The sequence below is a fragment of the Zootoca vivipara genome, chromosome 17 (assembly GCF_963506605.1).
Source record: "Zootoca vivipara chromosome 17, rZooViv1.1, whole genome shotgun sequence".
Classification (NCBI taxonomy): Eukaryota; Metazoa; Chordata; class Lepidosauria; order Squamata; family Lacertidae; genus Zootoca; species Zootoca vivipara.
The window spans coordinates 1820674-1848540 of record NC_083292.1 but is presented as its reverse complement, the minus strand read 5'-3'; the positions used below and the strand labels follow the sequence as shown (position 1 = coordinate 1848540).

The following is a 27867-nucleotide window of genomic DNA, read 5'->3' as shown; positions in this document are numbered from 1 at the left end:
TCTCTCTCTTTATCCGCTTGACTTGCAGCCCATTTCATGGAGTGGTTAAACAATCAGGCCAATTTTTTGGTGGGGAGCAGGGCAGAGTATATTGATTAGCCTGGCAGTGTGTCTTTGGGGCAGACTTGCTCTGGGCTTCCCCTTGTTGCCAAACGCTTCTACCGTACTGCCATAGAGACTCTTTCCTGCCCTGCAGGCTTTGTAGAGAGATTGCAATCGTCCCAAACTAGTTTGTCAGGCAGCCCTTTGCCTAACCTGCTCTCCCCTCGGGACTTTTTCTCCCGCCTACTGGAGACTGGTTGTCTTAAGTAACCAGCCTGTTTGCAGAATTCCTAGTTCCCACAGTTTCTTGGGGGCACTGCTTCCTTTTTCCTTCCTGTAACTCTGTGTTTCCTGGCCTGGTGCCCTTCAGGTGCTGCTGAACTCTGCCTCCCACCAACTGCCCAATGGAGAGCACATCAGGTTGGCGGAGGCTGCCATTAACCCATCACAGATGGTGACAGGTTTTTTGGATGAGTCTTCATCCTAATGCCGACATGCAAATAATCCATTGAAACCTGCCTAGGCACGCCAGTTCCGAATCATTTAAGGGTTGCAGCCCAGCAGATGACCACTTACCAAGGTTGCTGCAGGACGGTGGCCTTTCTGCACACACACAGGGGCTTGGTCTAGATGGCCTTTGAGGACCCTTCAAACTCAACGATCCTACTTTGCAGGGGCAATTGGTGGCAGTCAGGCCGTATGTCGTGTCTCAGCTAGGGGGGTTATCCTTGAGAGGAAGTGCAAGCAGGCTAGGAGAGGTGCCATCTGGGGGTGAGGTGCTGGGATCCTGTGACGAGGCCCATGAGGGACCATCTCTACCCAAAGGACAAATGGGTCCCATGCCAGAGGGAAGGTGGAAACCCGACCCATCTGGAGAAATGCCTAGTCCTCTGTTTTGGTCTGCTAGCTTGGACCCTGACTGTGGACTGTTCTGCCTCTTGCCTGATCTTTAGTTTTGGACTCTGACCTTGAGCTGGGCCTGGATGCTACTTTGGTTGTCACCCTCTTGGTCTCCCTGCTGGCTCAGGAGCACAGTGGGGGCAGGAGACTGTACATCCTGGGGTGATAGGTGGAGTCACACAGCCTTCTGTTGGAAGCCGCCCAGAGTGGCTGGGGAAACCCAGCCAGATGGGTGGGGTATAAATAATAAATTTATTATTATTATTATTATGGGAAGTGGGGCACCTCTGCATCACACACTTAAAGCATGCGGCTTCCCCCCTAAAGGATCCTGGGAACTGTGGTTGACCCCTCCCAGTTTTACTGGGTGGGCTTGGGGCAGGTAGCCATGTGCTTTAAAGTGTGGTGTGTAGAGGCAGGGGAAGCAGAGAGCTTTGCTACAGGAGCTGGGTGTGTACAGATTTGCATCATGAGCAGGTAACAGGATTTCTCCACAGGCTCTCTTTGACGCCAGATGTACCATCCCTCCTGGAAGTGTGCAAGATCCAGAGGTGTATTGCTAGGCTGCGTTGTTCCCCTCCTCCTCCTCCTCCTCCTCCACCTCCTGGTTCTTTATTCTGCTTAAGGAGATTTAAGGGCTAAGCTGGCGTGGGGTTTTTATAGCTCCTGGTTTAATGTCAGAGCAGGGCTTAAGCGATCTGGCACCCAGAAGGACCAGTGAGGTCCTTGCCAAGTGTTTTGAGACCCTTTTTTGGGAAAGCTGGAGACCTCTGCAGCAGCCTCCACCACTTCCTTTGAAATGCTGCACAAGCAAGGTTTCTGTAGCGCATCTGATGCTCTGTCCTCCTTATGGTTAGAATACCAGCTTGTGCTGGGCTTTGGGGCCGAGCATGTGGAAGCTCTGACACTCCAGGGGTTGCTACAACGCCCTGGTCAGCATGGCTAGTGGTTAGGGATGGTGGGAGCTGTAGTTCATCTGTTTGGCAGTGGAATGGGCTACCTCAGGATGTTTCCAAGCACTATTCAAAGTGTTGCTGCTGACCTTTAAAGCAGAAGGAGCATCTCCACCCACATCGTCCAGGAGGGAAAGGAGATTTTCCAGGAGATGTCAAGGAGAGAAATAGCGATGCAACTTTTAGAAGACCAGATATCTTCTCTTGTATAGGGAAGTTTTAGTGTTTAATGTTTTATGTTGTTTTTATATGTGTTGGAAGCTGCCCAGAGTAGGGCTGGGCGATGTTGGGTTTTCAACATCATGGTGTATCACCAGCCAAACATTGTAGTGTGGTCTCCAGGTAGGGCTGGGAGGGACTGAAGCCCAGGAGAGCTGCTGCCAGTTGGTGTAGACAATACTGAGCTAGATAGACCAATGTCCTTTCTGGGCATAAGGCAGTTTCCTATGTAAACTAGATAATATTTTCAATTTGTTCAGGTGAGAAGGATGAAACCCCAAATTAGGGAAATTATTTCTGCAAGGTGATGCCATGGCCACTAACTTAGACTTCTTTGAAAGGGGGATTAGACAAATCCATGGGTGGTGAGACAATCCGTGACTAGCCTCTTCTGTTTCTAGACCAGCATTCTCACCACTGCACCTCCCCTGGCAGTCTTTTGCAGCTGCCCACTGGACACTGCCCAAGTCTTGCGAAAGAAAACTCTTTCCTTGCAGTCGCCTCCCTCCCACCTGTCTGGTGTTCTTTGCATCCTAATGTCAACTTGCTAATGATGGGGCTTGCCTCCTTCAAACTTTCCCCTTCTCCTTCCACAGAGGAAGGCAAGGAAGAGATCGTGAAGGTGACTTTTGAAGAGCTAAGGCAGCAGGTCGCTCTCTTCGCAGCAGCCATGAGGAAGATGGGGGTGCAAACAGGAGACAGAGTTGTCGGTGAGTCAGCCTCCCTTTTCAAACGCCCATCCCCTAGGTCAGGGGTGGCCAACTTCCAAGAAACTGCAATCTACTCACAAAGTTAAAAACTGGCAGTGTTCTACCCCCTTTTGGGGGGGTTCAGGTCAAAATTGCTGAGCTTTTTTTTTAGGGGAGCCAAAGTTTTTAGCTTGTTTGGGGGGGAGCCACTGATCTACCGGTGATCTACCAGTAGATCACGATCTACCTGTTGCACATGCCTGCTCTAGGTAAACAAAGGCTGGGTACTTGGGATGCTAAGCCGCAGGCACCCCTGATTTTGTGCATACATTCATAGGAAGGAACCTTTTATGCCTTGTGTTTATCTTGGGATAAAGTGAAATCTTGGAGCCCTGACTCTTGGAGGGTTCCCAGACTTCCAGCTCCAGAGGGGAAAAGAGTGAAACCAGCATGGAGCAGCTCTTCAGATGTTTAATGAACTCGAACTCCCATCAGCCCCAGCTGGTGTGGGCAGTGCTTGGGGGCTGATGGGAGTTGTGGTCCAGCAATATCTGCAGGACCACAAGTTCCCCATCCCTGCAATAGAGGAAGATAGTGATGCTTTGACAAATCACACTCTTTTGCTGCCTGCCATGTTCTTTGCATCAGAACCTGACCCCTCTGGACAAGGCCAAGGATCATACAACTCTGTCTGCATGAAACAGGACTGTTGACTGGGTTACAAAGATCGACTAAAAGTCTTACTGACTCTTGCTTGCATCTTGCACAATTCTCAGAATAGGCACCCTTTCTCCCCTGCCCCACTCCCTCCTTTTTTGAAGCATTGAAACTAATACAATTACAGTTGCATTTGTTTATTATCCTATACAGCAGGGGTGAGGAACCTGTGACCCACTAGATGCAATTGGACTCCCAAATCCCATTTGCCCAGCATGCCTAGTGGATTGCGGATTATGGGAGTTGCAGTGCAGCAACATGTGGAGGACCACATATCCCCTTTCTTTGCTGTATAGTGGCGCTGTGGTTAAACCACAGAGCCTAGGGCTTGCTGATCAGAAGGTCGGCGGTTCGAATCCCTGTGACGGGGTGAGCTCCCGTTGCTTGGTCCCAGCTCCTGCCAACCTAGCAGTTCGAAAGCACGTCAAAATGCAAGTAGATAAATAGGAACCGCTACAGTGGGAAGGTAAACGGTGTTTCCGTGCGCTGCTCTGGTTCGCCAGAAGTGGCTTTGTCATGCTGGCCACATGACCTGGAAGCTGTACACTGGCTCCCTCAGCCAATAATGCAAGATGAGTGCGCAACCCCAGAGTCGGTCACGACTGGACCTGATGGTCAGGGGTCCCTTTACCTTTACCTATACAAATAACAGCCTCAGCCTCTGTGTGCTAAATCTTATGTAGCCAAAACAGCACCATCCACATGCAGCAGGGAGGTATCAGCAGGGTTGGGTGAACCCCTAAGTTTGCAGAAGGAACCCCAAAATAGCCCTTTGGCAGAGCTCAAAGCATCACAGTAGCCTCTTACAGACATGCCTCTGCCTACCTGGTGCCCTCCAGATGTTTGTTTAATATGGCTCTTAATTACAACCATCTCCAAGATGCAGAAGATGCAATGCAGAAAAGGGCAAAAATCTGTTAAAACTATAAAATCAGATTTCAGTTAGAATGTCTGCTGGATTTTTTTTAAAATCTTCAGTAGATGCTGGAATTTCAACAGGGAGGGGATGCTGTCTGAGGTCAACTGGAGGAGAGTTCCAAAAAAATGATTTGATTTTGATCATTTATTTTCATTCAAATGAATCCCAAAGTGGCTGACAAACAATAAATAATAACAACATGCTAGAAAATGTTGTAATAAACATCACAAATACAGCATAAATCATATAGAATAATTAACAAATCATCCATGAAACAATTGCTGTGTTAATAAAGCAACGTCTAAAAAATAAGCAAAACAGCACAATTAAAGCAAGTCATATTATCTGATTAACAAATCAATGCAGTGTTTATAATCCATAAAACAATCTTAACAAAATAGCAGCCAAAAATTAAACTAAGCGATGTTAAATTCATACACGCATTCTCCATACCCTCATGACTCATAATGACCCACTCAGTTCAGCTCATTAAAATACAGCTCATTAAAACTGGACACGCAGCATTGAATGCATGGCTCCTGGTGGATTTGAGCCTTGCATCTGAGCCATAGGTAAAGGTAAAGGACCCCTGACAGTTAAGTCCAGTCATAGAATCATAGAGTTGGAAGAGACCACGAGGGCCATCCAGTCCAACCCCCTGCCAAGCAGGAAACGCCATCAAAGCATTCCTGACAGATGGCTGTCAAGTCTCTGCTTAAAGACCTCCAAAGAAGGAGACTCCACCACACTCCTTGGCAGCAAATTCCACTGTTGATCAGCTCTTACTGTCCGGAAGTTCTTCAGTCACGAACGACTCTGGGGTTGTGGTGCTCACCTCGCTTTATTGGCCGAGGGAGCCGGCATACAGCTTCCGGGTCATGTGGCCAGCATGACTAAGCCGCTTCTGGCGAACCAGAGCAGCACACGGAAACGCCGTTTACCTTCCCGCCAGAGCAGTACCTATTTATCTACTTGCACTTTGATGTGCTTTCGAACTGCTAGGTGGAGAGGAGCAGGGACCGAGCAATGGTCCCCATCGTGGGGGTTCGAACCGCCGACCTTCCGATCTGCAAGCCCTAGGCTCTGTGGTTTAGACCACAGCGCCACCCGTGTCCCTAATCTGAGCCATGGGGGACCACTAACAGTGGCTCCTGTGAAGGCTAGATGATCAGGTAAGGATAGATGGCGTCAGGTGTTCCCTAAGGTATCCTGGACCCAAGTTACAAAGGGTTTTGTAAACTAATACCAGAACCTGGGACCTGACTCATATGACTCAAGTAGCATATGAACCCCAGGGAAGGCGGAGGCCGCATCACCATCTTGCCCCTTGTGCTACCTGGGGTGCTGGCATGCCTGTTGCAAAAGCCAATTTAAATGTCCTCTGTTGTGTGAGGCAATGTGGCATTCGATGACCTAGTGCTGCAAGCATTTCTCCTGTTACCTGCCTCCCTCGCAACATTTCTTGAGCAATGCAGGTGGGTGAAAAGGAACGCAGTTACACAGTGCTCTCTGATTGCACAGAAAAGGTTTTGCAACTTGTCTCCTCCTCCCTCTTAAGACACATTATTCTTAATTCCAAATATTACAGAAAGAAAAAAGAAACTGTTTTGGGTCACATCAACAATGACCTGTCAATCCAAACCAATTGAATTGAATTGAATTGAATCATACAAAGACCATGTGTCCAAATAAATATCCAAGTACCATTGAGAAATGGATGGTGGGTGTTCATCCTTTTAATCTTGAAGTATCTTTGCAGGCATAAGTGCTCTCAGGATCCACTTTGGTTGTCCTCAAACTTGACATGAGTCAACAGTGTGATGTAGCAGCTAAAAAAGCCAATGCAATTCTGGGCTGCATCAATAGGAGTATAGCATCTAGATCAGGCATCCCCAAACTTCGGCCCTCCAGATGTATTGGACTACAATTCTCATCATCCCTGACCATTGGTCCTGTTAGCTAGGGATCATGGGAGTTGTAGGCCAAAACATCTGGAGGGCCGCAGTTTGGGGATGCCTGATCTAGATTAAAGGAAGTATTAGTACCACTGTATTCTGCTCTGGTCAGACCTCACCTGGAGTACTGTGTGCAGTTCTGGGCACCACAGTTCAAGAAGGATACTGACAAGCTGGAACGTGTCCAGAGGAGGGCAACCAAAATGGTCAAAGGCCTGGAAACGATGCCTTATGAGGAACGGCTTAGGGAGCTGGGCATGTTTAGCCTGGAGAAGAGAAGGTTGATATGATAGCCATGTTCAAATATATAAAAGGATGTCATATAGAGGAGGGAGAAAGGTTGTTTTCTGCTGCTCCAGAGAAGCGGACACGGAGCAATGGATTCAAACTACAAGAAAGAAGATTCCACCTAAACATTAGGAAGAACTTCCTGACAGTAAGAGCTGTTCGACAGTGGAATTTGCTGCCAAGGAGTGTGGTGGAGTCTCCTTCTTTGGAGGTCTTTAAGCGGAGACTTGACAGCCATATGTCAAGAATGCTTTGATGGTGTTTCCTGCTTGGCAGGGGGTTGGACTGGATGGCCCTTGTGGTCTCTTCCAACTCTACGATTCTATGATTCTATGGTCCTGTTTTGGGGTGGGAGGTGGGCTGAATGACTTGGGATCCTTTCAGTCTGCACACCCAGGTCAAGTTTAGTAATATAGTCAAACCTCGGTTTGCGACTGCCTCAGTTTGCGACCGCTTCGGTTTCCGACCACCGCGGACCTGGAAGTGTTTGCATCCGGGTTCCGTGGTGCTCGGATGCGCAGAAGCGTGCCTTTGGCGAGCGGCCGGCTCCACGGAATGGATTGTGGTCGCAAACCGAGGTACCACTGTACGGTAGTTCATATTCACAACTGGGGTGGGGTTACATTAATTTGCCTAGCGCCTTTTGTGAGGAGGGGGCCGTACATCTGGAATGCAAAGCAGTGGACCTCAAGCAATCGTGCATGTCAGGGGACCTCCCTACAGGGAGCCTCCCCCCATCATCCTGACTAGCACTTTGCTCAGCGAGAGCGGCAGCAGCAGGTCAGGTGGGGGGAATGAGGATGGGAGCGGAATGGAGGAGGCATGGCTCAGCGATGTATCAGAGCCCCTGCACCGCTCAAGCCAACAAGTAGGAGAGGGAGCGCAGCCGCTTCCGGCAACCGAATTGAGGTGCGCGCCCAAACGCAAGGTTAGAGGGTGGCGTTTCGGGGTGCCCAAGCTGGCCCCGGAGCAGAAGGGCGCCATTACCAGATTCTGCGAGTGACTAGAAGGTCATGTTTTCAGCTATCTCTGCACTGTAAATACTTTGCACAATAAAACCGTTAAAGACAGGACGGAATTGGGCGTATTTACTCGAGAGTAGCCGCAACAGTCAGTGCCAATTACCTTAACACACAGAAATCTCCATACAGAGATTCATAACTTAAATGCAAGTAACCTGCCTGAAACGTTGGTTTGCATTTTTACCACTCCAGTAGTTAGATTAGTGTGCAAGTTGTGTTAACATTTTAGTACTCTGCATAGCTTTTTCTACCACGTTTCTTGTTCAATTGACCCTGTTCCAGATGACTCGAAAGCTCCACCCAAATCGTTTAAAAACCTACACGTTCAATGAGCCATTCACCCAAATACCTTTTTTTGAGGGGGGGGGGTCCTGTATCATTGCCATGCCATAATTCACTTTTAAACAGTATTCAGAAAATGCCTTCAGCTGTTTTCTCAAACTTGCTTTTGTTTGGGACAGATGTACAGTGTTGTTTGCGTATAGTAAAACAGAAATACTATATAAGTCGCACCTGAATATAAGCCGCACCTTTAAACTTGGAGGGGGAGAGAAAAAAAGACACCCCCCCGAATATAAGCTGCTCCATTCCTCTCTGCTCCTGGCTGTATACTTGGGGGGGGGCACGCGGCGTTGCCAGTGGCCTTTTCCCTTCCTCGCTGTCTCCCTCCCCGGCCTTGGAGGAGAGGACGGGGGACTACGCCCAGGGCTTGGCACCACTTTGCCACACTCCTGGTGCTGTTTGCCCCACGGTCCTGGCTGCATACTGTAAGGTTGCAAATATAAGCCACACTTTAACTTTTCACGGTCAGAATTTGGGGGGAAATTGAGTCTTATATACGGTAGCTTTTAGGGAAATGGTAAGTAGGAGGTTACACAATGATGTTATCTCGACAACATCATTGTGTAACCTCTTTTACTGGATGGCACAGAATCCATAAGATCCCCATCTTATTGCACCTTTGTTCAGGTTTTAATGAGTACACCTTTTACGAGAAGAGGAGCTCTTTTCTCTTGCATGGGAAACTGCATCAAATGCTGCCCATAAATGCTGTCATCCGCAAGCGATTCCAGACCATTGCTATTTTGGGGTGGGATTCTGTCGCATACTGGCAAATTCAGGCTGCACAATTATAGTTGACTGGGAGGTCTTCAGCAGCAACCCCCCCCCCGGCCAAATATGGGGGAATGCATTGGGAAGTGGGGGGGTGACACTTGCTCTGATACATCATTGTTTAACCTTCCTGGAAACTAAGAAGAGTGAACACTTCTTAAATAGCCAGAGGGTCATGGCTGAGTGGCAGAGAACCTGTCCCAGGCGCATTGCCCAGCAGCATCTCTAGGTAGGGCTAGGAGAGAACCCATCCTGATACCTTGGACAGCCACTGCCAGTCTGTGTAGGCATTGCTAAGCTACAGGGACCTTTGTTCTGAATCTGTATAAAGCAACAGCTTGCATCTGATTTCCCTGGTAACAAAGATGGACATTCAACAAACAGGTTGTCCAGAAGTGTACTCAGTGTGCGCTAGGGCCAGAAACTGTGGTGGCACCATCCCATCGGGCGCTGGGCAGGACCTGATCCCTCAGCAAGGGGCGGCATCCTGGCCCCCAGAGCCTCTTTCCCTGCTGCTTACTGGCCCAGAGGGAGAGAGCGGCAGGAATGACTGGGGCTGAGCCAAAGTAACACCAGACTCCATTTCCCTGCGGGTGGCAGGAAGTAGGAGGAGAGGGGCCCGCAATAGCTTGGCATGCAGGAAGTCCCAGGTGTTTTTTGTGCGTGTGAAATATTATTTTATCAATATTTTCTTTCTCAACCCCCCAATAAGATACAAGCCCCTCCCAAAGCCCTTTTAGAGTACAATTTGAGCATGAAAAGAGCATGAGTTATTATTAACACATTACGTAGATGTTGACAATCATTATTGAGGATTTGCTTTGTATGCAACCTCTCCTCCACATGGTATATGGGACGCTGGTGGCTGTGTAGTGTCAAATTTACCCCTTCTGCATCATGCGTTCAGGGAGCACCGTTTCAAAGACCTCACCCATTCAGCCATGCGCACAATTTTCCAAACTCTTGAGGCCACTTCCAACCTGTAGTGCTGAAGATGTGCAGTTGTGGGCCTGACAAGACGCACTAAAAAGCAGGCGCTGGAAAGGGGATTCTCATGCCTGCTAGCTCCACTTCCTCTCCAATGAGGCTAATTCCCCAGATTATTTGTTGTTGTTTAGTCGTTTAGTCGTGTCCGACTCTTCGTGACCCCATGGACCAGAGCACGCCAGGCACTCCTGTCTTGCACTGCCTCCCGCAGTTTGGTCAAACTCATGTTCGTAGCTTCGAGAACACTGTCCAACCATCTTGTCCTCTGACGTCCCCTTCTCCTAGTGCCCTCAATCTTTCCCAACATCAGGGTCTTTTCCAAGGATTCTTCTCTTCTCATGAAGTGGCCAAAGTCTTGGAGCCTCAGCTTCACGATCTGTCCTTCCAGGGAGCACTCAGGGCTGATTTCCTTAAGAATTGATAGGTTTGATCTTCTAGCAGTCCATGGGACTCTCAAGAGTCTCCTCAGGCACCATAATTCAAAAGCATCAATTCTTCGGCAATCAGCCTTCTTTATGGTCCAGCTCTCACTTCCATACATCACTACTGGGAAAACCATAGCTTTAACTATACGGACCTTTGTCGGCAAGGTAATGTCTCTGCTTTTTAAGATGCTGTCTAGGTTTGTCATTGCTTTTCTCCCAAGAAGCAGGCGTCTTTTAATTTCGTGACTGCTGTCACCATCTGCAGTAATCAAGGAGCCCAAGAAAGTAAAATCTCTCACTGCCTCCATTTCTTCCCCTTCTATTTGCCAGGAGGTGATGGGACCAGTGGCCATGATCTTGGTTTTTTTGATGTTGAGCTTCAGACCATATTTTGCGCTCTCCTCTTTCACCCTCATTAAAAGGTTCTTTAATTCCTCCTCGCTTTCTGCCATCAAGGTTGTGTCATCTGCATATCTGAGGTTGTTGATATTTCTTCCGGCAATCTTAATTCCGGCTTGGGATTCATCTAGTCCAGCCTTTCGCATGATGAATTCTGCATATAAGTTAAATAAGCAGGGAGACAATATACAACCTTGTCGTACTCCTTTCCCAATTTTGAACCACTCAGTTGTTCCATATCCAGTTCTAACTGTAGCTTCTTGTCCCACATAGAGATTTCTCAGGAGACAGATGAGGTGATCAGGCACTCCCATTTCTTTAAGAACTTGCCATAGTTTGCTGTGGTCGACACAGTCAAAGGCTTTTGCATAGTCAATGAAGCAGAAGTAGATGTTTTTCTGGAACTCTCTAGCTTTCTCCATAATCCAGCGCATGTTTGCTATTTGGTCTCTGGTTCCTCTGCCCTTTCGAAATCCAGCTTGCACTTCTGGGAGTTCTCGGTCCACATACTGCCTAAGCCTGCCTTGTAGAATTTTAAGCATAACCTTGCTAGCGTGTGAAATGAGCGCAATAGTGCGGTAGTTGGAGCATTCTTTGGCACTGCCCTTCTTTGGAATTGGGATGTAGACTGATCTTCTCCAATCCTCTGGCCATTGCTGAGTTTTCCAAACTTGCTGGCATATTGGGTGTAGCACCTTAACAGCATCATCTTTTAAAATTTTAAATAGTTCAGCTGGAATATCATCACTTCCACTGGCCTTGTTATTAGCAGTGCTTTCTAAGGCCCATTTGACTTCACTCTCCAAGATGTCTGGCTCAAAGTCAGCAACCACACTACCTGGGGTGTACGAAACCTCCATGTCTTTCTGGTATAATTCCTCTGTGTATTCTTGCCACCTCTTCTTGATGTCTTCTGCTTCTGTTAGGTCCTTACCACTTTTGTCCTTGATTATGGTAATCTTTGTACGAAATGTTCCTTTCATATCTCCAATTTTCTTGAACAGATCTCTGGTTTTCCCCATTCTATTGTTTTCCTCTATTTCTTTGCATTGCTCATTTAAGAAGACCCTCTTGTCTCTCCTTGCTGTTTTTTGGAAATCTGCATTCAGTTTCCTGTATCTTTCCCTATCTCCCTTGCATTTTGCTTGCCTCCTCTCCTCCGCTATTTGTAAGGCCTCGTTGGACAGCCATTTTGCTTTCTTGCATTTCCTTTTCCTTGGGATGGTTTTCGTTGCTGCCTCCTGTATAATGTTACGAGCCTCCATCCATAGTTCTTCAGGCACTCTGTCCACCAAATCTAAATCCTTAAACCTGTTCCTCACTTCCACTGTGTATTCATAAGGGATTTGATTCAGATTGTATCTTACTGGCCCAGTGGTTTTTCCTACTTTCTTCAGTTTAAGCTGGAATTTTGCTATAAGAAGCTGATGATCTGAGTTACAGTCAGCTCCAGGTCTTGTTTTTGCTGATTGTATAGAGCTTCTCCATCTTTGGCTGCAGAGAATATAATCAATCTGATTTCGATGCTGCCCATTTGGTGATATCCATGTGTAGAGTCGTCTCTTGTGTTGTTGGAAGAGAGTGTTTGTGATGACCAGCTTGTTCTCTTGACAGAACTCTATTAGCCTTTGCCCTGCTTCATTTTGAACTCCAAGGCCAAACTTGCCAGTTGTTCCTTTTATCTCTTGATTCCCTACTTTAGCATTCCAATCCCCTGTAATGAGAAGAACATCCTTCTTTGGTGTCATTTCTAGAAGGTGTTGTAGGTCTTCATAGAATTGGTCAATTTCACTTTCTTCAGCTCCAGTAGTTGGTGCATAAACTTGGATTACTGTGATGTTAAAAGGTCTGCCTTGGATTCGTATCAAGATCATTCTGTCATTTTTGAGATTGCATCCCATTACAGCTTTTGCCACTCTTTTGTTGACTATGAGGGCCACTCCATTTCTACTACAGGATTCTTGCCCACAGTAGTAGATATGATAGTCGCCCGAACGGAATTCGCCCATTCCCTTCCATTTTAGTTCACTGATGCCCAGGATGTCGATATTTATTCTTGTCATCTCATTTTTGACCACATCCAGCTTACCTCCATTCATGGTTCTTACATTCCAGGTTCCTATGCAATATTTTTCTTTACAGCATCGGACTTTCCTTTCGCTTCCAGGCATATCCGCAACTGAGCGTCCTTTCGGCTTTGGCCCAGCCGCTTCATCAGCTCTGAATCTACTTGTACTTGTCCTCCGCTCTTCCTCAGTAGCATGTTGGACGCCTTCCGACCTGAGGGGCTCATCCCCTTCATGGATCAATGCCTTGTCGTGGCGAAGGGGCTTGAATAACTCAGAGAAGCTATGAGCTATGCCATGCAGGGCCACCCAAGATGGACAGGTCATAGTGGAGAGTTTTGACTAAACATGATCCACCTGGAGAAGGACCTGGCAAGCCACTCCAGTATCCCTGCCAAGAAAACTCCATGGACAAAGACAACAGGCCCCAGATTATAGAAGTGTTTAAATGTACCTTCAGCCCTGAAAGAACAAGTTTTGTTGCATATTTACCCCTTAAGCACAACACATATCCTCATTGAATGCAGCTTGTTCCTGCTCTAGGCAGCAATTTTGCCAGTGCCTGCAATCTCACAAAAGGGAGCCCTGCAAATGAATTCACTGTGCAACTGGTTTGGAGATTGAGCTTTAAACTCGGAGTGCAGGAAATGGTACTTTCCCATTTTCTCCCCCGCTAGCCTGCTTTTCTTCCAGATGACGCTTTTTTGGGGGGGGGGGAAACACCCCAATTTTTGTCCTCACTCAGGGTGCTGAATTACTTGGTGTAAGACGGCTTTCTACTTTCCACCTAATTCAACTACCCCAAAAATGGAATTATGAACTGACTTACAAAACTGCACAAATTTACCCGCAACCCGCACTCGCTTCTAAAACCAAAATATTTGTTGGTTTATTATCACCGCCTCTCGGCCTAACCTACCTCACAGGGTTGTTGTGTGGGGAGCGGGGGAACCATATACACTGCCCTAAGGTCCTTGGAGAAAAAGGTGGGATAGACATGGAAAATAACTAAATACTATTTTATTTATTAAATTTGTATCCTGCCCTCTTCCCAAAGGACTCTGGGGCGGTAAATGCATCTGGGAGCAATACAGTACAGTACCATTAAAAGTAAAGTACTGTAAGATAAACATATTTAAAACAATTATAGGTACCCAAGACCATTTAAGAACAATTAAACAGAGCAAACCAGAACAACTTTAAAACCACATGTAACCAAATCATGGGTCTGGATACACCTGCTGAAACAGAAATTTTCAGCAGGCATCTAAAACAGTACAGGGAAGATGGCTGCCTAATTTCAATAGGAAGGGAGTTCCAGAGCACAGCGTCTGCCACGTTAAAGAAATGACTCATTGCAGAAAGCGAGATGAGCAGCGTGTCGCCCTGCAAAAGTGAAAGTTCAGCAGATGGAGGTGGTAGAACAGGCACATAAGAGGTGATCCTGGGAGTAAACTGGCCCTAAGTCAGATAGCCTATTTTGCAGCTATTTATACACGCAGTATTAAAGCGACTGAAATGACAACAATAAAATGGAACTTAATGGTGCAGCTCAGAAATGAATGACTAGGAAACAAGCATCGTTTGCTAAATTCCCTAGGAAAATAGGAAGCTACTTTTGTAGTCAGTCATTCAGGCCACTGGTCCATCTAGCTCAGGCACCCCCAAACTGCGGCCCTCCAGATGTTTTGGCCTACAACTCCCATGATCCCTAGCTAACAGGACCAGTGGTCAGGGATGATGGGAATTGTAGTCCAAAACATCTGGAGGGCCGAAGTTTGGGGGTGCCTGATCTAGCTCAATATTGTCCACACTGACTGGCAGCCGCTCTCCGGGTTTTGGATGGAAGGACATTCCCAGCCCTTCTTGGAGATATCTGATTCACCAAGTTGGAGAAATGACAAAAAGTGTTCTAGCATGTTGGGCTTCTTTGAATGTGGGCTTGTTTGCCATCATGTCACCTGGGTGCAGGCTTCCTCCAGTGTTGTAACCACTGCAATTCCTAAAACTGTCCTAGGCTACTTGCCCAATGGCATCCATGCGGTAGAAGCAATGTTGGCCGCAGCGAGCATTGGCGCCATCTGGAGTGCAACGTCGCCGGACTTTGGCATCAATGTAAGTACCGGTAACTCCTTGCAGCTCTTGTTCCCAGGAACCCTCGCCCCTTCCGGAAAGGCGCCTGGTGCTGTCATGACCAGATTTTAGGTGCCAGCCTGAGACACTTTTATTTTGCCAAACTTTTGGTGGTTAAATCAGCCTCTGCTGTACTGCTCACCCATAAGAGTGTTGAGGGCAGGTCTTTTAGTTTTCATTTGCCTCTTAGTTAATTTTGCTTGCTTGTATTTTAACTTGAGGTTAGGTCGCTTTGAGACTTTTATTTCTGCATAAAGCGACCAACAAATGCAGTGAATAATAGAGGTTGATCATCGTCATCTTCTGTTACCAACTGGCACTCTGCTACACTGGTTCAAAAGTGATGAATTTGTTTTTATTTTATTTTAAAATAAAGGCCTTTGCGGATGATTTGATAACTGTGGAAAATCCAGAAGAAAGTGTACAAAAAATATTAGAAAAATTTTTGGGAAAGTGGCAGGATTTAAAATAAATAAAAATAAAGCCAATATGTTAGCCAATATGTCTTTACAAGAAAAAATTGAAATCTGAAATACTTTATTGTTACTTGTACAACGTATACAGTGAGATTACACGAGCATCCCCCAATCAAAAAACAAAGAAAGAAGAATTACAAATAAATTCAGAATTAACGATAGTAAATAAGGGAATCTGGCTAACAAACAAAAACAGTAATTTATTCAATGACAATTATTCAAAAATTCGGAAAGAAAAAGGAGTTGGAAATTTGGGACAGGCTGAAATTACAGTAGAATCTCAGCAGTAAAGGTGAATGTACTTCACATGTTGATGTTCTTATTTCAAATGATACTGGTGATTAATGGAATGGGATGCTTTAAAACTTGGCAAAAAGACCTATCAAGATTTATTTGGTGATATAAAAACACAAACTACTAATAGATAGTAAAAACAGAGGAGGAATGGCATTACCTGATTTGAAATTGTATTATGATTCGGCCTGTCTAAATTGGTTAAAGGAATGGATAACATTGGAAAAAGGTGACCTATTGGAGTTGGAAGGTTTTGACAGTTGTTATGGGTGGCATGCGTACTTGGGTTATGAAAAGGTGAAAGTCCATAGAGGCATATTATAAGGAAACCTTTATTTAAAATGTGGGAAAGATATAAGGATTTAGTAGAACCTAAAACCTATCGCCTTTGGGGGCCTTAGCAGCCAAGAGGAAAAATATGGAAACCTGGGCTACGTATAAAAGACCCGTTAGAAGAAAAAGGTAACAAACTGAAACTGAAAGATTATGAGGAAATAAAGCACTACCTGGCGGGATGGATTCAATACAGTACCATCAACTAAATGAAATATTCAAGTTAGATTAAAAGAAGAGGTTTTGCAAAAGAATTGTCAATGATAGATAAAGAATTTATACAGAATAAGAGGAAAGTAATTTCTAAAATGTATGGATTCCTCTTGGAATGGGAGGTCAACGATGAACAAATAAAAGAGGTAATGATCAAGTGGGCAATGGATTTTGGGGAAACTATTCAATTATTGGTATGGGAAAGGTTATGGAACAAAGACTGGAAATTCACTGCTTGTTACTCTTTAAAAGAAAATCTTTTAAAGATGTTTTACAGATGGTTTATAACACCTAGTAAGATATCCAAAATGTACAAAGCAAGCTCTAAAATGTGTTGGAGGTGTAATCAGGCAGAGGGGACACTATTCCACATGTGGTGGATCTGCAAAATTTTTAGAGCTTCTGGGATATGGTGTACAAAGAATTGAAAAAAATATTCAAACAAAATTTTATAAAGAGACTAGAAGCCTTTTTATTGGGCATACTAGAATCAGATATCTTAAATAAAAATAAGAAAATATTCTTATATGCAACCACGGCAGCAAAAATTGGAAAAGTGATATAGTACCAACTAAAAAAGAGTGGCAGGATGAATTATTCGATTATCTTGAGCTGGCAAAAATGACAGACACAATTAGGGGACAGTCCAAGTTAAAGTCCCAAAAAGAGTGGGGAATGTATAAAGAGTGTCTTGAACTGTCCTCAAATAAAAATCTGGACTTGCTTTTGAGTAATTTTTGTAAAATAAAATAAGGGTTACAAGTATATTATATGGAGAATGATAGTAATGATGAAATGAGAAAGAAGCAGTTTACCAAGAAAGGAAAATCAGAACTGCATTGAGGAGGAAGGAAGTCTATAAGAACAGAATAAGAATTGGGAATAGAAAAGAAGTTTGTTTGTAAGATCTTTAGGATTTATGGTTATATGTCTGTAACTTATTTTTGTTGTCACAAAATTCAATAAAAAGCACTTTTAAAAAAGTGATGAATTTGGTTTGAGGAGGCTTGGCTTTCAATCACTGCCGGGTGGGAGGCCCTGAATCTCTCATTTCCTCTGCACTTAACCTACCACACAAAAACCCTAAGAGCTAGAAGTGGGAATCGATAACATGCTGCGCTGAACACTTTGGATGAGAAATGTAATGTTAATTACAGCCAGATTTTTTTATTACAGTGGTTAATATGTCAGTGGTTAACCAGATCATGTCTGGTTGCGGACATGATCCCTTCCGGAGCAGTTCACTCCCCCAAAAGTATACAACCAGAGCAGCGCATCTGCGCATGTGTGAACCGTGCAGAACGCTTCTGTGTGTGCGCATGCAGCGAAACCCGGAAGTAAACACTTCCGGGTTTGCTGCGTTCTTAACATGAAAAAACGCAACATGAAGCGTTCGCAGGAAGAGGTATGACTGTAAATTATTTATATTAAATAATACAAACACTCTTTACTTTTTGAAGTTTGCCACTGGAGGGCAGCATAACCCCATTTTCATCAACCAAAGGCATGGCTGTTCAAGAAACTGTAACTTAAGTGAGAGAATTTATGGTGACTAATTTAACCCCCCCCCATTCTGCACAATTTTATTTTTATTTTAGCTCAACGAGAAGAACCACACTTTTTCATGGCACCAGTATTTAACAAAGCACAAAACCATCCCATTCCCACCCTGCCTGATGGGTTTAATTTCCAGTGGGCTGTGAATTCAGCTTTTTCCATAGAACTTTTAAGGTGCCAGAGCAGAGGGCATAGAACAGGGGTGCACAACCTGTAGCTCACCAGGTGTTGTTGGACTACACCTTCCTTCATCCTGATCAATGGCTATGCTGGCTGGGGCTCACGGGAAACTTCTGGAGGGCCGCAGGTTGTGCACCCCTGGCAGAGAAGCAGCCCTGGACCTTTTAAATCAGGGGTGAGGAAATGGGGCTCTAGCTCCCACCACTGCTGACCAGGCTGGCCTGAGGCTAAAGGGAGTAACCAAAATGGTTAAAGGCCTGGAAATGATGCCTTATGAGGAACGGCTTATGGAGCTGGGCATGTTTAGCCTGGAAAAGAGAAGGTTAAGGGGTGATATGTTCAAATATATAAAAGGATGCCATATAGAGGAGGGTGAAAGGTTGTTTTCTGCTGCTCCAGAGAAGCAGACACGGAGCAATGGATTCAAGCTGCAAGAAAGAAGATTCCACCTAAACATTAGGAAGAACTTCTTGACAGTAAGAGCTGTTTGACAGTGGAATTTGCTGCCAAGGAGTGTGGTGGAGTCTCCTTCTTTCGGGTCTTTAAGCGGAGACTTGACAGCCATATGTCAAGAATGCTTTGATGGTGTTTCCTGCTTGGCAGGGGGTTGGACTGGATGGCCCTTGTGGTCTCTTCCAACTCTATGATTCTATGAGTTGGGAGTCTGGCAGCCTCTGGAGGGCATCCTGTTTGCTACTCTTGGGTTAAACAGCCTGCTCAAACAATCTACCATAAACCACAGTTTCCTCCTTTTGAACAAACCAGGGTTTCTCCATATTTGGATGTAGCAAGGAACTCTGGTTATTTTAAAAGCAGAAGCAAAGGCTTCCCATTTCCTCCTTGCACAGCAGCAGAGGAGGGACAAAATTGGCTGTTGTTCATGCACATCATTGTAAACCAGGGAAGGAGAATGGGATCTGTAGTCCACAAGTGGAGGGTGCCATGTTAGTTATTCCTGCTTTAATGGTATATTTGAAAGGGCTAAGAAAATAGTGCTTTTGCGACAAGGATAATGTTTAAAGAGTCCCCGCATTTTGCAATCTGGGGGAAACTAATGTTCTCACTTACTCCTGTTAATGGCTGTATTAATTTCTGTCTGTCTCCTTCAGGGTGTACTGGACAGATTTTCGCAAATTCAGCCCAAGTTGATCTTTTCTGTTGAAGCTGTCATTTACAACGGGAAGAAACACAATCACTTGGAAAAGCTTCAGAACGTCGTAAAGGGTACTGGCTGCCTTGCACGCTTGTGGGAATTGTTGAATATGGGGCATTGCTTCTCTCTTCCATCCCTTCATTAATGTATTGAGGAGATTAATAGCTTTGCGCCTGAGGTGTACAACACTGCCCAGCCCTCTGATGCCTGACAATGGCTGCATATGTACCACTGCTAAAGTCCTAGTTGCAGGGCCGGCCCTATGATGAGGCAGAGTGAGGCAGCTGCTTCAGGCAGCAGATGCTGAGGGACAGGAAGGAGACAGAGCTGTGAGTGCCACGGGGCCTGCTCTGTGCTCCCTACACAACCTGGCTGCCCCCAGGCACAGGGAAATATACTTTTCTGCCACCAGTATTGGGGTAAAAGGTTCAACTGCCAATCCAGTTGGCTTCTGCATTTGCCTTGTGGGAGGGTGCTATCTTGTCCTTTGCCTCAGGCAGCAAAACGTCTTGAGCTGGCCCTGTCTGGTTGGTTCCTTATGTTTTGCTTGAGTTGTTGGACTTCAGCACCTAGTGTTGTGCAAAGCCCTGGACCTTAGACAGGTTTGTCCTTTGCCCAACGGGGCGGTCAGAGCTTGGGAAACTGGGCATATGGGTGGCTGTGACAAGGGAGGCCCATGTGGTTTACACCTACTAGAGCTGCACGGCCAAATGCACAGGCAGCATGGGGGAGCACAAAGCGGTGAATGTGGGCTTCACAGAAACAGATTGCCATGCAGAGCAGTGCCTCTTGGCAGAAACAAGCCTCCTGTATAATCTAAATAACACTCATTGTTTGCTTTATTGGGAAGGAGCGATCCTAAACTGTGGAATCATTTCCACAAGATGTGGTGATGGCCACCAACTTAAATTGCTTTAGAAAGGGACCAGGCATAACTCTCTTCAGTTGCTGCAAGGTAGCAGTGGAGGAGCCTTGGGTCTGATCCAGCAGGGCCCATTATGTTCTTAATGATCACAGGTGCTCCCCACTTTTCTTCCTCTGCTCCTCTTGCATGTTTGGCTTCAGCAGACATTTTCTGGTTTGTTAAACCTGAGTTCCCTGTGACATCAAGAGTCGAGAAACAGCAAACCGGGTCAAGCTGACAATCGTGGTTGGTAGGGAGTGTGGAAATCCGTTTCTCAGTTCTGAAACTGTGGTTCAGCAAACAAGGAACTCTCCACTGAAGAGGCACATGAGAGGTGGAAAAGGATAAACTAAATTCATTACTACTCCAGTAATACATGTGGTCTGGGTCACTGTTGAACAAACTATGGTTATAGGAAGACACTTTAAAAGTGGAAACAGCTGTCATTTCTCTCCATTTAGCCCTTGAATTTTTCCTTTCTTTCAGGACTCCCAGATCTAAAAAAGGTAGTGGTGATCCCATATGTTTCCTCGAGAGAATCTATAGACATTTCCAAAATTTCGCACAGGTATAAAGTGGGCTGGACAAATGTACATCTCTTTATCTACCTATCTTTTTCTTTAAAGCAATTGGTGTCATTGAATGCAGAATATATTTTACTTTACATTTAATTGGAGGCTGTGCATTTAGTTTTCTAGTTTGTGAATCTGACTGGTGGGCTTCTCAGATATTTGCAAAGTGGGTCATTTTGTGTGCCCACTCAGAAGACAACCAGCAAGGGTTGCAGAAGGGAGGACATGCTCTTGAGTGTTTGCTCAAATTTTGGAGAGAGAGTAGAAAACAATGGATTAGTTAGAAGTGCTTTTTCCCGCAACAAAATGCTTGTTTGGCTTGTTTCGTTACCAGGGTTGTGGCACTTAATTTTTCAAGAAATTGAGAGAAAGTGTGTGTGTGTGTTATAAAGGTGAAACTCAGAAAATTACAATATCGTCGAAAAGTGCATTTATTTCAGTAATGCAACTTTTAAAATTATTTTTCTTTTAATTTTTACAAATGCTTTCTTTGGGAAATTCTACCGTAATAAAATAAATAGTTACAATAATACAAAAATAAACATTGCTATTACATTTAATTAATTACATTCCATTTATAATTGACCCGCCTAACGACAAACGATTACAATTACAACAAATAAAGGCTTGACATATCTTGCTTTGCACGTCATGCATCAATCTCATATATTGGTTTCACCTTTTAAGTTGCATTACTGAAATGAATGCACTTTTTGATGATATTCTAATTTTCCGAGTTTCACTTGTATAATGTGAGTTATATAAATAATAAATTATTATTATTAATGTTTGATGTTTAATGTGTTGAAAGCCACCCAGAGTAGCTCTTGGCATATACATATAAATCATATTATTATTATTATTATTATTATTATTATTATTATTAGCTTAATGCCCAGATCCAGATGACTTCCGAGTGGCTTACAAAACATGAAAACCAGCTGTACAGTATTGTTAACATACAGAATGATTAAAAATACACCATGGGCCCCAGAAAATTGCTCAGAAGGTAATGAAGCCCTCAGGTTGAGGCAGGTTCCCCCCTCCTGAGCTAGAATGTCAGTTTAGGACCTGGGAGACCAGCATTCAGATCTGTTCTCAGCCACGGAAGGGCCCTGGGTGACCTTTGCCAGCCACTGTCTTTCAGCCTGGCCTACCTCACAGGGTGGTTGTGATGATACAGTGGGGAAGGAGGAGAAGCATGGATGCCACTTTGAGAAAAGTAATAATAAATTAATAAATACAAAATAAATGTCACAAAGGTTTGATAGTGATGTTAATTCTCTCTCCCTCCCCTCCATTTCTTTCTTCTTCTTTGTTCAGCGTCTTTCTAGAAGACTTTCTTGCGGCAGGGAAGGGAGATCAAGCCCCCCAGCTAGAGTTCGAACAGCTTCCTTTCAGCCACCCTCTTTTTATTATGTATTCTTCTGGCACAACAGGAGCTCCGAAATGCATGGTTCACTCATCAGGGGTAGGTCATGTTGCTATTTGGGGTTGTGGAGCCTCTGCACAGTAAACAAGCAACAGGAGAGGCATTTTCCCCACCTTCCAACAGACTGAATTTGTTTGGTGGATTTTGCCAAGCGTACTTCTGCTGCATCTACACACCTGGGAGAATTGAGGAGTAAGAGGCCTGCGGTGACAGAATGGGCTGTACCACTTTAGACTCTGGACGGGGGGAAATCACAACTTCAGAAAACTCCCTGCAAGGAGAAAATCTGCACAGCAAGGGCTGGGATAAAATTTCTTTTCCCAAAGAAATCTAACAATAGTCAGGCTCTGGAACTCGCTCCCCCTGGAGGCAGTGATGGCCACCAATTGGGAAGGTTTTAAAAGGAGGGATAGACGGATTCATGGAGGAGAGGGCTTTCAATTGCTGCTAGCCAGGATGCCTGTGCAACTTCACAAACTCATCGAAAAAATCTGGGGGAGAGAGGAGATCCCAGCAGACTTTTGGGATGCCAAAATTACCAATATCTTTAAAAAAGGTGACAGAACGGATTGTTGAAACTATTGAGGCATCTCTTTATTAGCTGCAGCTGGCAAAATTCTTGCAAGGATTTTAGCAAAACATGTCTTAACAATATCCAAGGTGACCGTCCCTGAATCCCAAAATGGTTTGACCTTCTAGGGGGTTTTAACAATGAGTCTGTAAGTGACTGTTGAGGCCAATTCTGGATCCACACGTCCTTCCACAGTGGGGACATTGGTTTCCGGGCGGGAGTTGATCACGGTGTGGATTTGCCAAGCGTGCCTTCCTCTTAGCACGTTTATCCCTTGCGTTCTGAGTTCAAGTGTCTTCAAAGCCCATGAAACCTTTGGTAAAGGCTGTTCTCCAACTGGAGCAGTTGCAGGCCAGTGTTTCCCAGTTGTCAGTGTTTCCCAGTTGTCGGTGTTTATACTACATTTTTTAGATTTGCCTTGAGACAGTCTTTAAACCTCTCTTGTTGACCACCAGCATTACGCTTTCCATTTTTAAGTTTGGATGTCAGCACTGTGACACTCAAAAGCAATAGGAGTTAGCTGGTTTTCACAATAAACTGGCTAAACATAAAACTACTGCAGAACATTCCTTGTTTGCTACTTCATTCTCCCCATCTCTGTGGTTTGCGCAATTTACATTCTTTGTTTGAAAAAGGTCCCCAAACCCCCCGCAATCATTGTAGACCCTATTTTTACTAGCACATACTTGGATTTGCATAAAATCCCCTCCCAATATTTCCACCAGAGGTGAGGTTGTAAAAAGGATAGGTAGGAAGCAGAACTTGGATATAATATAGTCACAGAGTTGTAGAGTTGGAAGGGGGGACCACTAGGGTCATCTAGTCCAACCCAGCGGCGGAGCATATGCTCGCGCTGCCCAGGATGGGTGCATGGGGTGCGCCCCTGAGGGGGGCAGAAGATGCCCTCCCATGTGCCACAGTTCAGGGTAGGAGAGGGCCAGGGAAGCTGCTCCTCACTCTCTTCCAGCTCTCCACTGCCGGGTCAGACATGAGCTACTGCAGCCGGGTGGGTACGAGGCGCCAACGCCAGACCTGACCCGGCAACAGGGCCCACTCACAGCTGCATTTTTTTGCGTTTGTTGACTGAACTAAAAAGTTTCAGTACGTATTATGTTGACTTGCTGGGGTTAATTAATGGTCAGACGAAGTTATTAAACTCATTTTAAATTATTATTTTTTCCAAAAAAAGTGTTGTGAGCCCCAAATTTTTATTTATTTTAAAAACACATATTTTTGCCATTTTGTCAGTCACCCTCCTCAGTGATGACACCCGGGTCGTCCCACACCCACGGCACCCCCCTTTCTACGCCAATGGTCCAACCCCCTGCAATGCAGGAATCTCCTGCCCAATGTGGGGCTCAAACCCACAACCCTGTGATTAAGAGTCTCATGCTCAGTGGCGATATCGAACTAAGCCATACCCGGAGTAGACCCATGGCAGTTGCTGGACTTACTCTGGGTATGGCTTGGATGGATCCTACTCACAGGTCTCCAGCTTGAGTTTTGAGTTGCACAAGCTCTGTAACTGCACCTGAGGAATCTTTTGGCTAAAGGCAGTCCTGTACGGTGGGGGTGAGAGATAGTGGCTGCTTCTTGGTTCGCCCAGTCTAACCATTACACCCTGCTTTGTTTTCTCCTCCCTCTCCCTATATGTCCATCTTTTTTTCTTTTAAACCAGGGGACGTTAATTCAGCATTTGAAAGAGCACCTCCTCCATGGTAACATGTCCAGCAGTGACAACATCATGTACTACACAACAGTAAGTGCTGTGAATTGTATTTTTGCTAAGACTTTCAACACAGCATGCACAGGGTTTGCCATGTTTATTCTTTTCTTGAAGAAAAGCATGACTTCTATGACCCAGATAAACAATAATGATGCAAGTGTGCATAAATTGGCTTATTTTAGGGAATTTATTTGGTAGGAGAGCGCAAGTGTGGGGAAGATTCACCTGGCTTTTTGATCCTTCATGCTCCTAATAAAATTGCTTTTGCATGGCATGGCTAACCTTTCAATCCCAAAACTTTGCTTTTAAAATCAGGCAACAGTCTTATTTTGTCTGAGTTGACTGATTCTGAGTTTTGACTGGTTTGATCCATTAACCTTTGCATATGAGCGAAGGGCAGCTCAGACAAGCAAAAAAGCATGTTTGTTTTCTGAGCCACCCATGTGGATTGTGGCAGGCATTTGGGGGACATTCCCTCTTGTGAGAAATGGTGCCTCCTAAAATAGTATTTGCCTCCTGCAGGATGGGAGCTGTTGCCCGATGAATTGAGGCACCTTTTTGGTTTCACCTTTTGGAAGCTGCTTTATACTGAGTTAGACATTGGCACGTCTAGCTCAGTACAGCCTACACTGACTAGCAGCAGCTCTTCAGAGTTTAGGGATCTTTCCCAGTCCTTCTTGGAGATGCCAGGGTTTGAACCCAGGGCCTTTTGTACGCAGAGCAGCTGCTCTACCCCTGAGCTACATCCCTTGCGAAAATTGGAAGCCGCCAGAAAGCTGACTATTCCATCTAGCTCAGTATTGTCCACACTGACTGGCAACGGCTCTCCAGGGTTTCAGGAGAGCTTCATTACCTGTGAACCCCAAAATTTGGGATCCCCTCCAAAGTTGTGCCAAAGTTTGGCAGTCATTCTGCAGTGAAAACAGCATGTTTTGCAGCACCCTCCAAACCTGGTAATTGATATATCAGACCGAGGTTTGTTGTAAACACCCCAAAATCCACCATTTTCCAAATAACTTTAAATCAGTGCCAAATTTTTGCAATTGTTTTGCAGCGAAAACCTTGCATTTTGCAGTGAAACCTCTGTGTTTTGCAGTGTCCCCCAAACCCAAGTAATTGATACTCAAACCACGGGTCATGGGTATCAGCCCCAAACCCAACATTGTCTGATTCACTTCAGACTAACAGTGTTGGATTTTGGGGTGTTAACTATAAACCCTAGTTTGATGTATCAGTTACTCAGTTTGGGGGTGTGCTGCAAAATGCAGGGGTTTTCACTGCAAAATGATTGCAAACCTTTGGCACAGCTTTGGAGGGGACGCCAAATTTTGGGGTTTCTAGTTAATGAAGCTTTTCAGGAAGGACAGCCCTACCTGGAGAAGCCTGGAATTGAATTGGAGGACCCTCTGCATGAAAAGCAGATACCGGTATTCTGCCTCTGAGCTACGGCCCTCCCCATTGACTGGGCTATTGGGGGAAAGGCTTAATTGATGAAACGTCAGAGCATGACACGGCCAGTCTTGAGTGCCCCCTGCTTTGCATTTAAACCTGGGGTGTGCAGTGCACTTGGAATATTACCTGATATGATATGATATGATATGATATGATATGATATGATACGGTATGATGGCACATACATTTTACACACCTGTGTCCTTGAGAAAAAGTGCGAGATTAGCTTCACAGGTCTGGAAATAGGTGAGGGAGGTGACTATGTATCTTGGATAAAGCTAACGTGCATTTCTCCACACTCCCTAGACCGGTTGGATGATGTGGAACTGGCTGGTTTCTGCTCTCGCTGTTGGTGCATCTGTGGTTCTATACGACGGGTCGCCGCTCGTTCCATCCCCCAATGTCCTCTGGGATTTGGTTGACCGACTAGGGTAGGTAGACGTAGACCCGCAAGTTATCCTGAAACAACTACTTGTGTGTTTTGTTTGTTTGTTTGTTTGTTTGTTTAAAAAAGATGCTTCAGTTTCTAAGTTGTTTACAAGTTCCGGAGGGCAATCAGAATGTTTGATGCAGCAGAAACATGGGGGAGAGATAATAAGAGCTTACAATGGTAATTCCAGGAAGCATTATATTGGAAGTGGATGCCTAGGTATTTAGTTTTTAACCTGTTCCAATGGGTTTCCACTGATCTCCCACCAATGAGGCTTCCAAGATCATGAGAAAACAAGCACTTTAGGTTTTGCAAAGTTCAGTTCCAGTAATAATAATTATTTATACCCCACCCATCTGGCTGGGTTTCCCCAGCCATTCTGGGCAGCTTACAACAGAATATTAAAATACAATAATCTATTAAACATTAAAAGCTTCCCTAAACAGGGCTGCCTTCAGATGTCTTCTAAAAGTCTGGTAGTTGTTTTTCTCTTTGACATCTGGTGAGAGGGCGTTCCGCAGGGCGGGTGCCACTACCGAGAAGCCCCTCTGCCTGGTTCCCTGTAGCTTTGCTTGAGGGAACCGCCAGAAGGCCCTCGGTGCTGGACCTCAGTGTCTGGGCAGAACGATGGGGGTGGAGACGCTCCTTCAGGTATACTGGACTGAGGCCGTTTGTTGGCTATACAGTATTCCTGGCAGCAGCACAGGAGTCGCTTCAAGCCAACCCTTGTGCGAGAGAAGATGACCGCATCGTCGGCATAAACTGTAGTAAGATGGAAAGGTGGATGGAGCTGGGCTTTGGGCAATGGCCATCCACCCCATGTAAACAGGGTGCAAGGTCGTTTAAGAAAAGGTTGAATAAATATGGGACTAAGAAGTAACCCTGTTTGACCCCTTTGTTGGCAATGATTGGGGGGGGGGTTAGCCTGCCTGACTGGGAGCATCTCACCTGGCAGCACATGGAGGTCTGCAGTTTAGAACAACACTTGTTTGACCCCAGTTATTTGACACAGGGGGAAACCTACAGATACAGTCCAAAGGAGCATAGGGAGTTCTATACAGAGCATAGGCAGAATTTTAAAAAGCAAGTGGTCCTCACTGACTTGGGGCAAAAAGATCTTGTCATCCAGAGGAGCCCTGACTGCCTAGATAAAACATTATAACCTCACACACTCCTTATTTGGGAGTAAGGCCCACTGAGTAGAGACTTAGTTATTTACTAGATGCAAGTCAGCAGCACCAGATGACCCCGCTTGGCTAGGCAGGCACTGGGGTGGATTGCTTCCTGCACCTTGCAGAGTCAGGCCCAGGCTGCCACTGGGCCCAGCAACAGCAAGCAGCTCCACCTCACCCAACCCATTGCCACCCCACCACCACACTTCCCTGACCTGGGGATTCTGGATCATGGACGATCAGTCAAAACGGGAGTCTCAGCGATCGCCCTCTTCCCCCGGAAACAAACCAAGGAAACACACATGGGGGAAAGGAGTGCTAGTCCCTGGTGGCTGCTCCCTTACCCTTTTGTGATTGGCCAAGAGGATAGCCAGCCAATTGGGATTTTTTTAATTTAAAAACTTGATTTTCTTCTCACTTCCCTCTGTGCCCCCCTAGCCTCACGTGATTTTCACATATTGCCCCCTTGGAATATCCTAGAGCCCCTGGTTGGGAAACAGTGCCATAAACTCAGTCGCTGAAGTACCGTATATTCTGGCGCTGGGTCATATTTCTTATATGGCGAGTATATCCCC

At 45.4% G+C, this 27867-nt stretch overlaps 1 protein-coding gene across 1 annotated transcript in view; it reads left to right on the top strand.

Annotated features, from left to right (window-relative positions):
• The window catches only part of AACS (acetoacetyl-CoA synthetase), a 54050-nt gene that overhangs the window by 11598 nt on the left and 14585 nt on the right, over nt 1-27867 (top strand). Inside the window, exons 4-10 of the mRNA XM_035098023.2 lie at nt 2711-2824; nt 14712-14809; nt 18990-19104; nt 20424-20505; nt 21833-21980; nt 24191-24271; nt 25997-26121. Of these exons, the coding sequence (XP_034953914.1) occupies nt 2711-2824; nt 14712-14809; nt 18990-19104; nt 20424-20505; nt 21833-21980; nt 24191-24271; nt 25997-26121 (763 nt within the window). The remainder of the gene's footprint in view (nt 1-2710; nt 2825-14711; nt 14810-18989; nt 19105-20423; nt 20506-21832; nt 21981-24190; nt 24272-25996; nt 26122-27867) is intronic.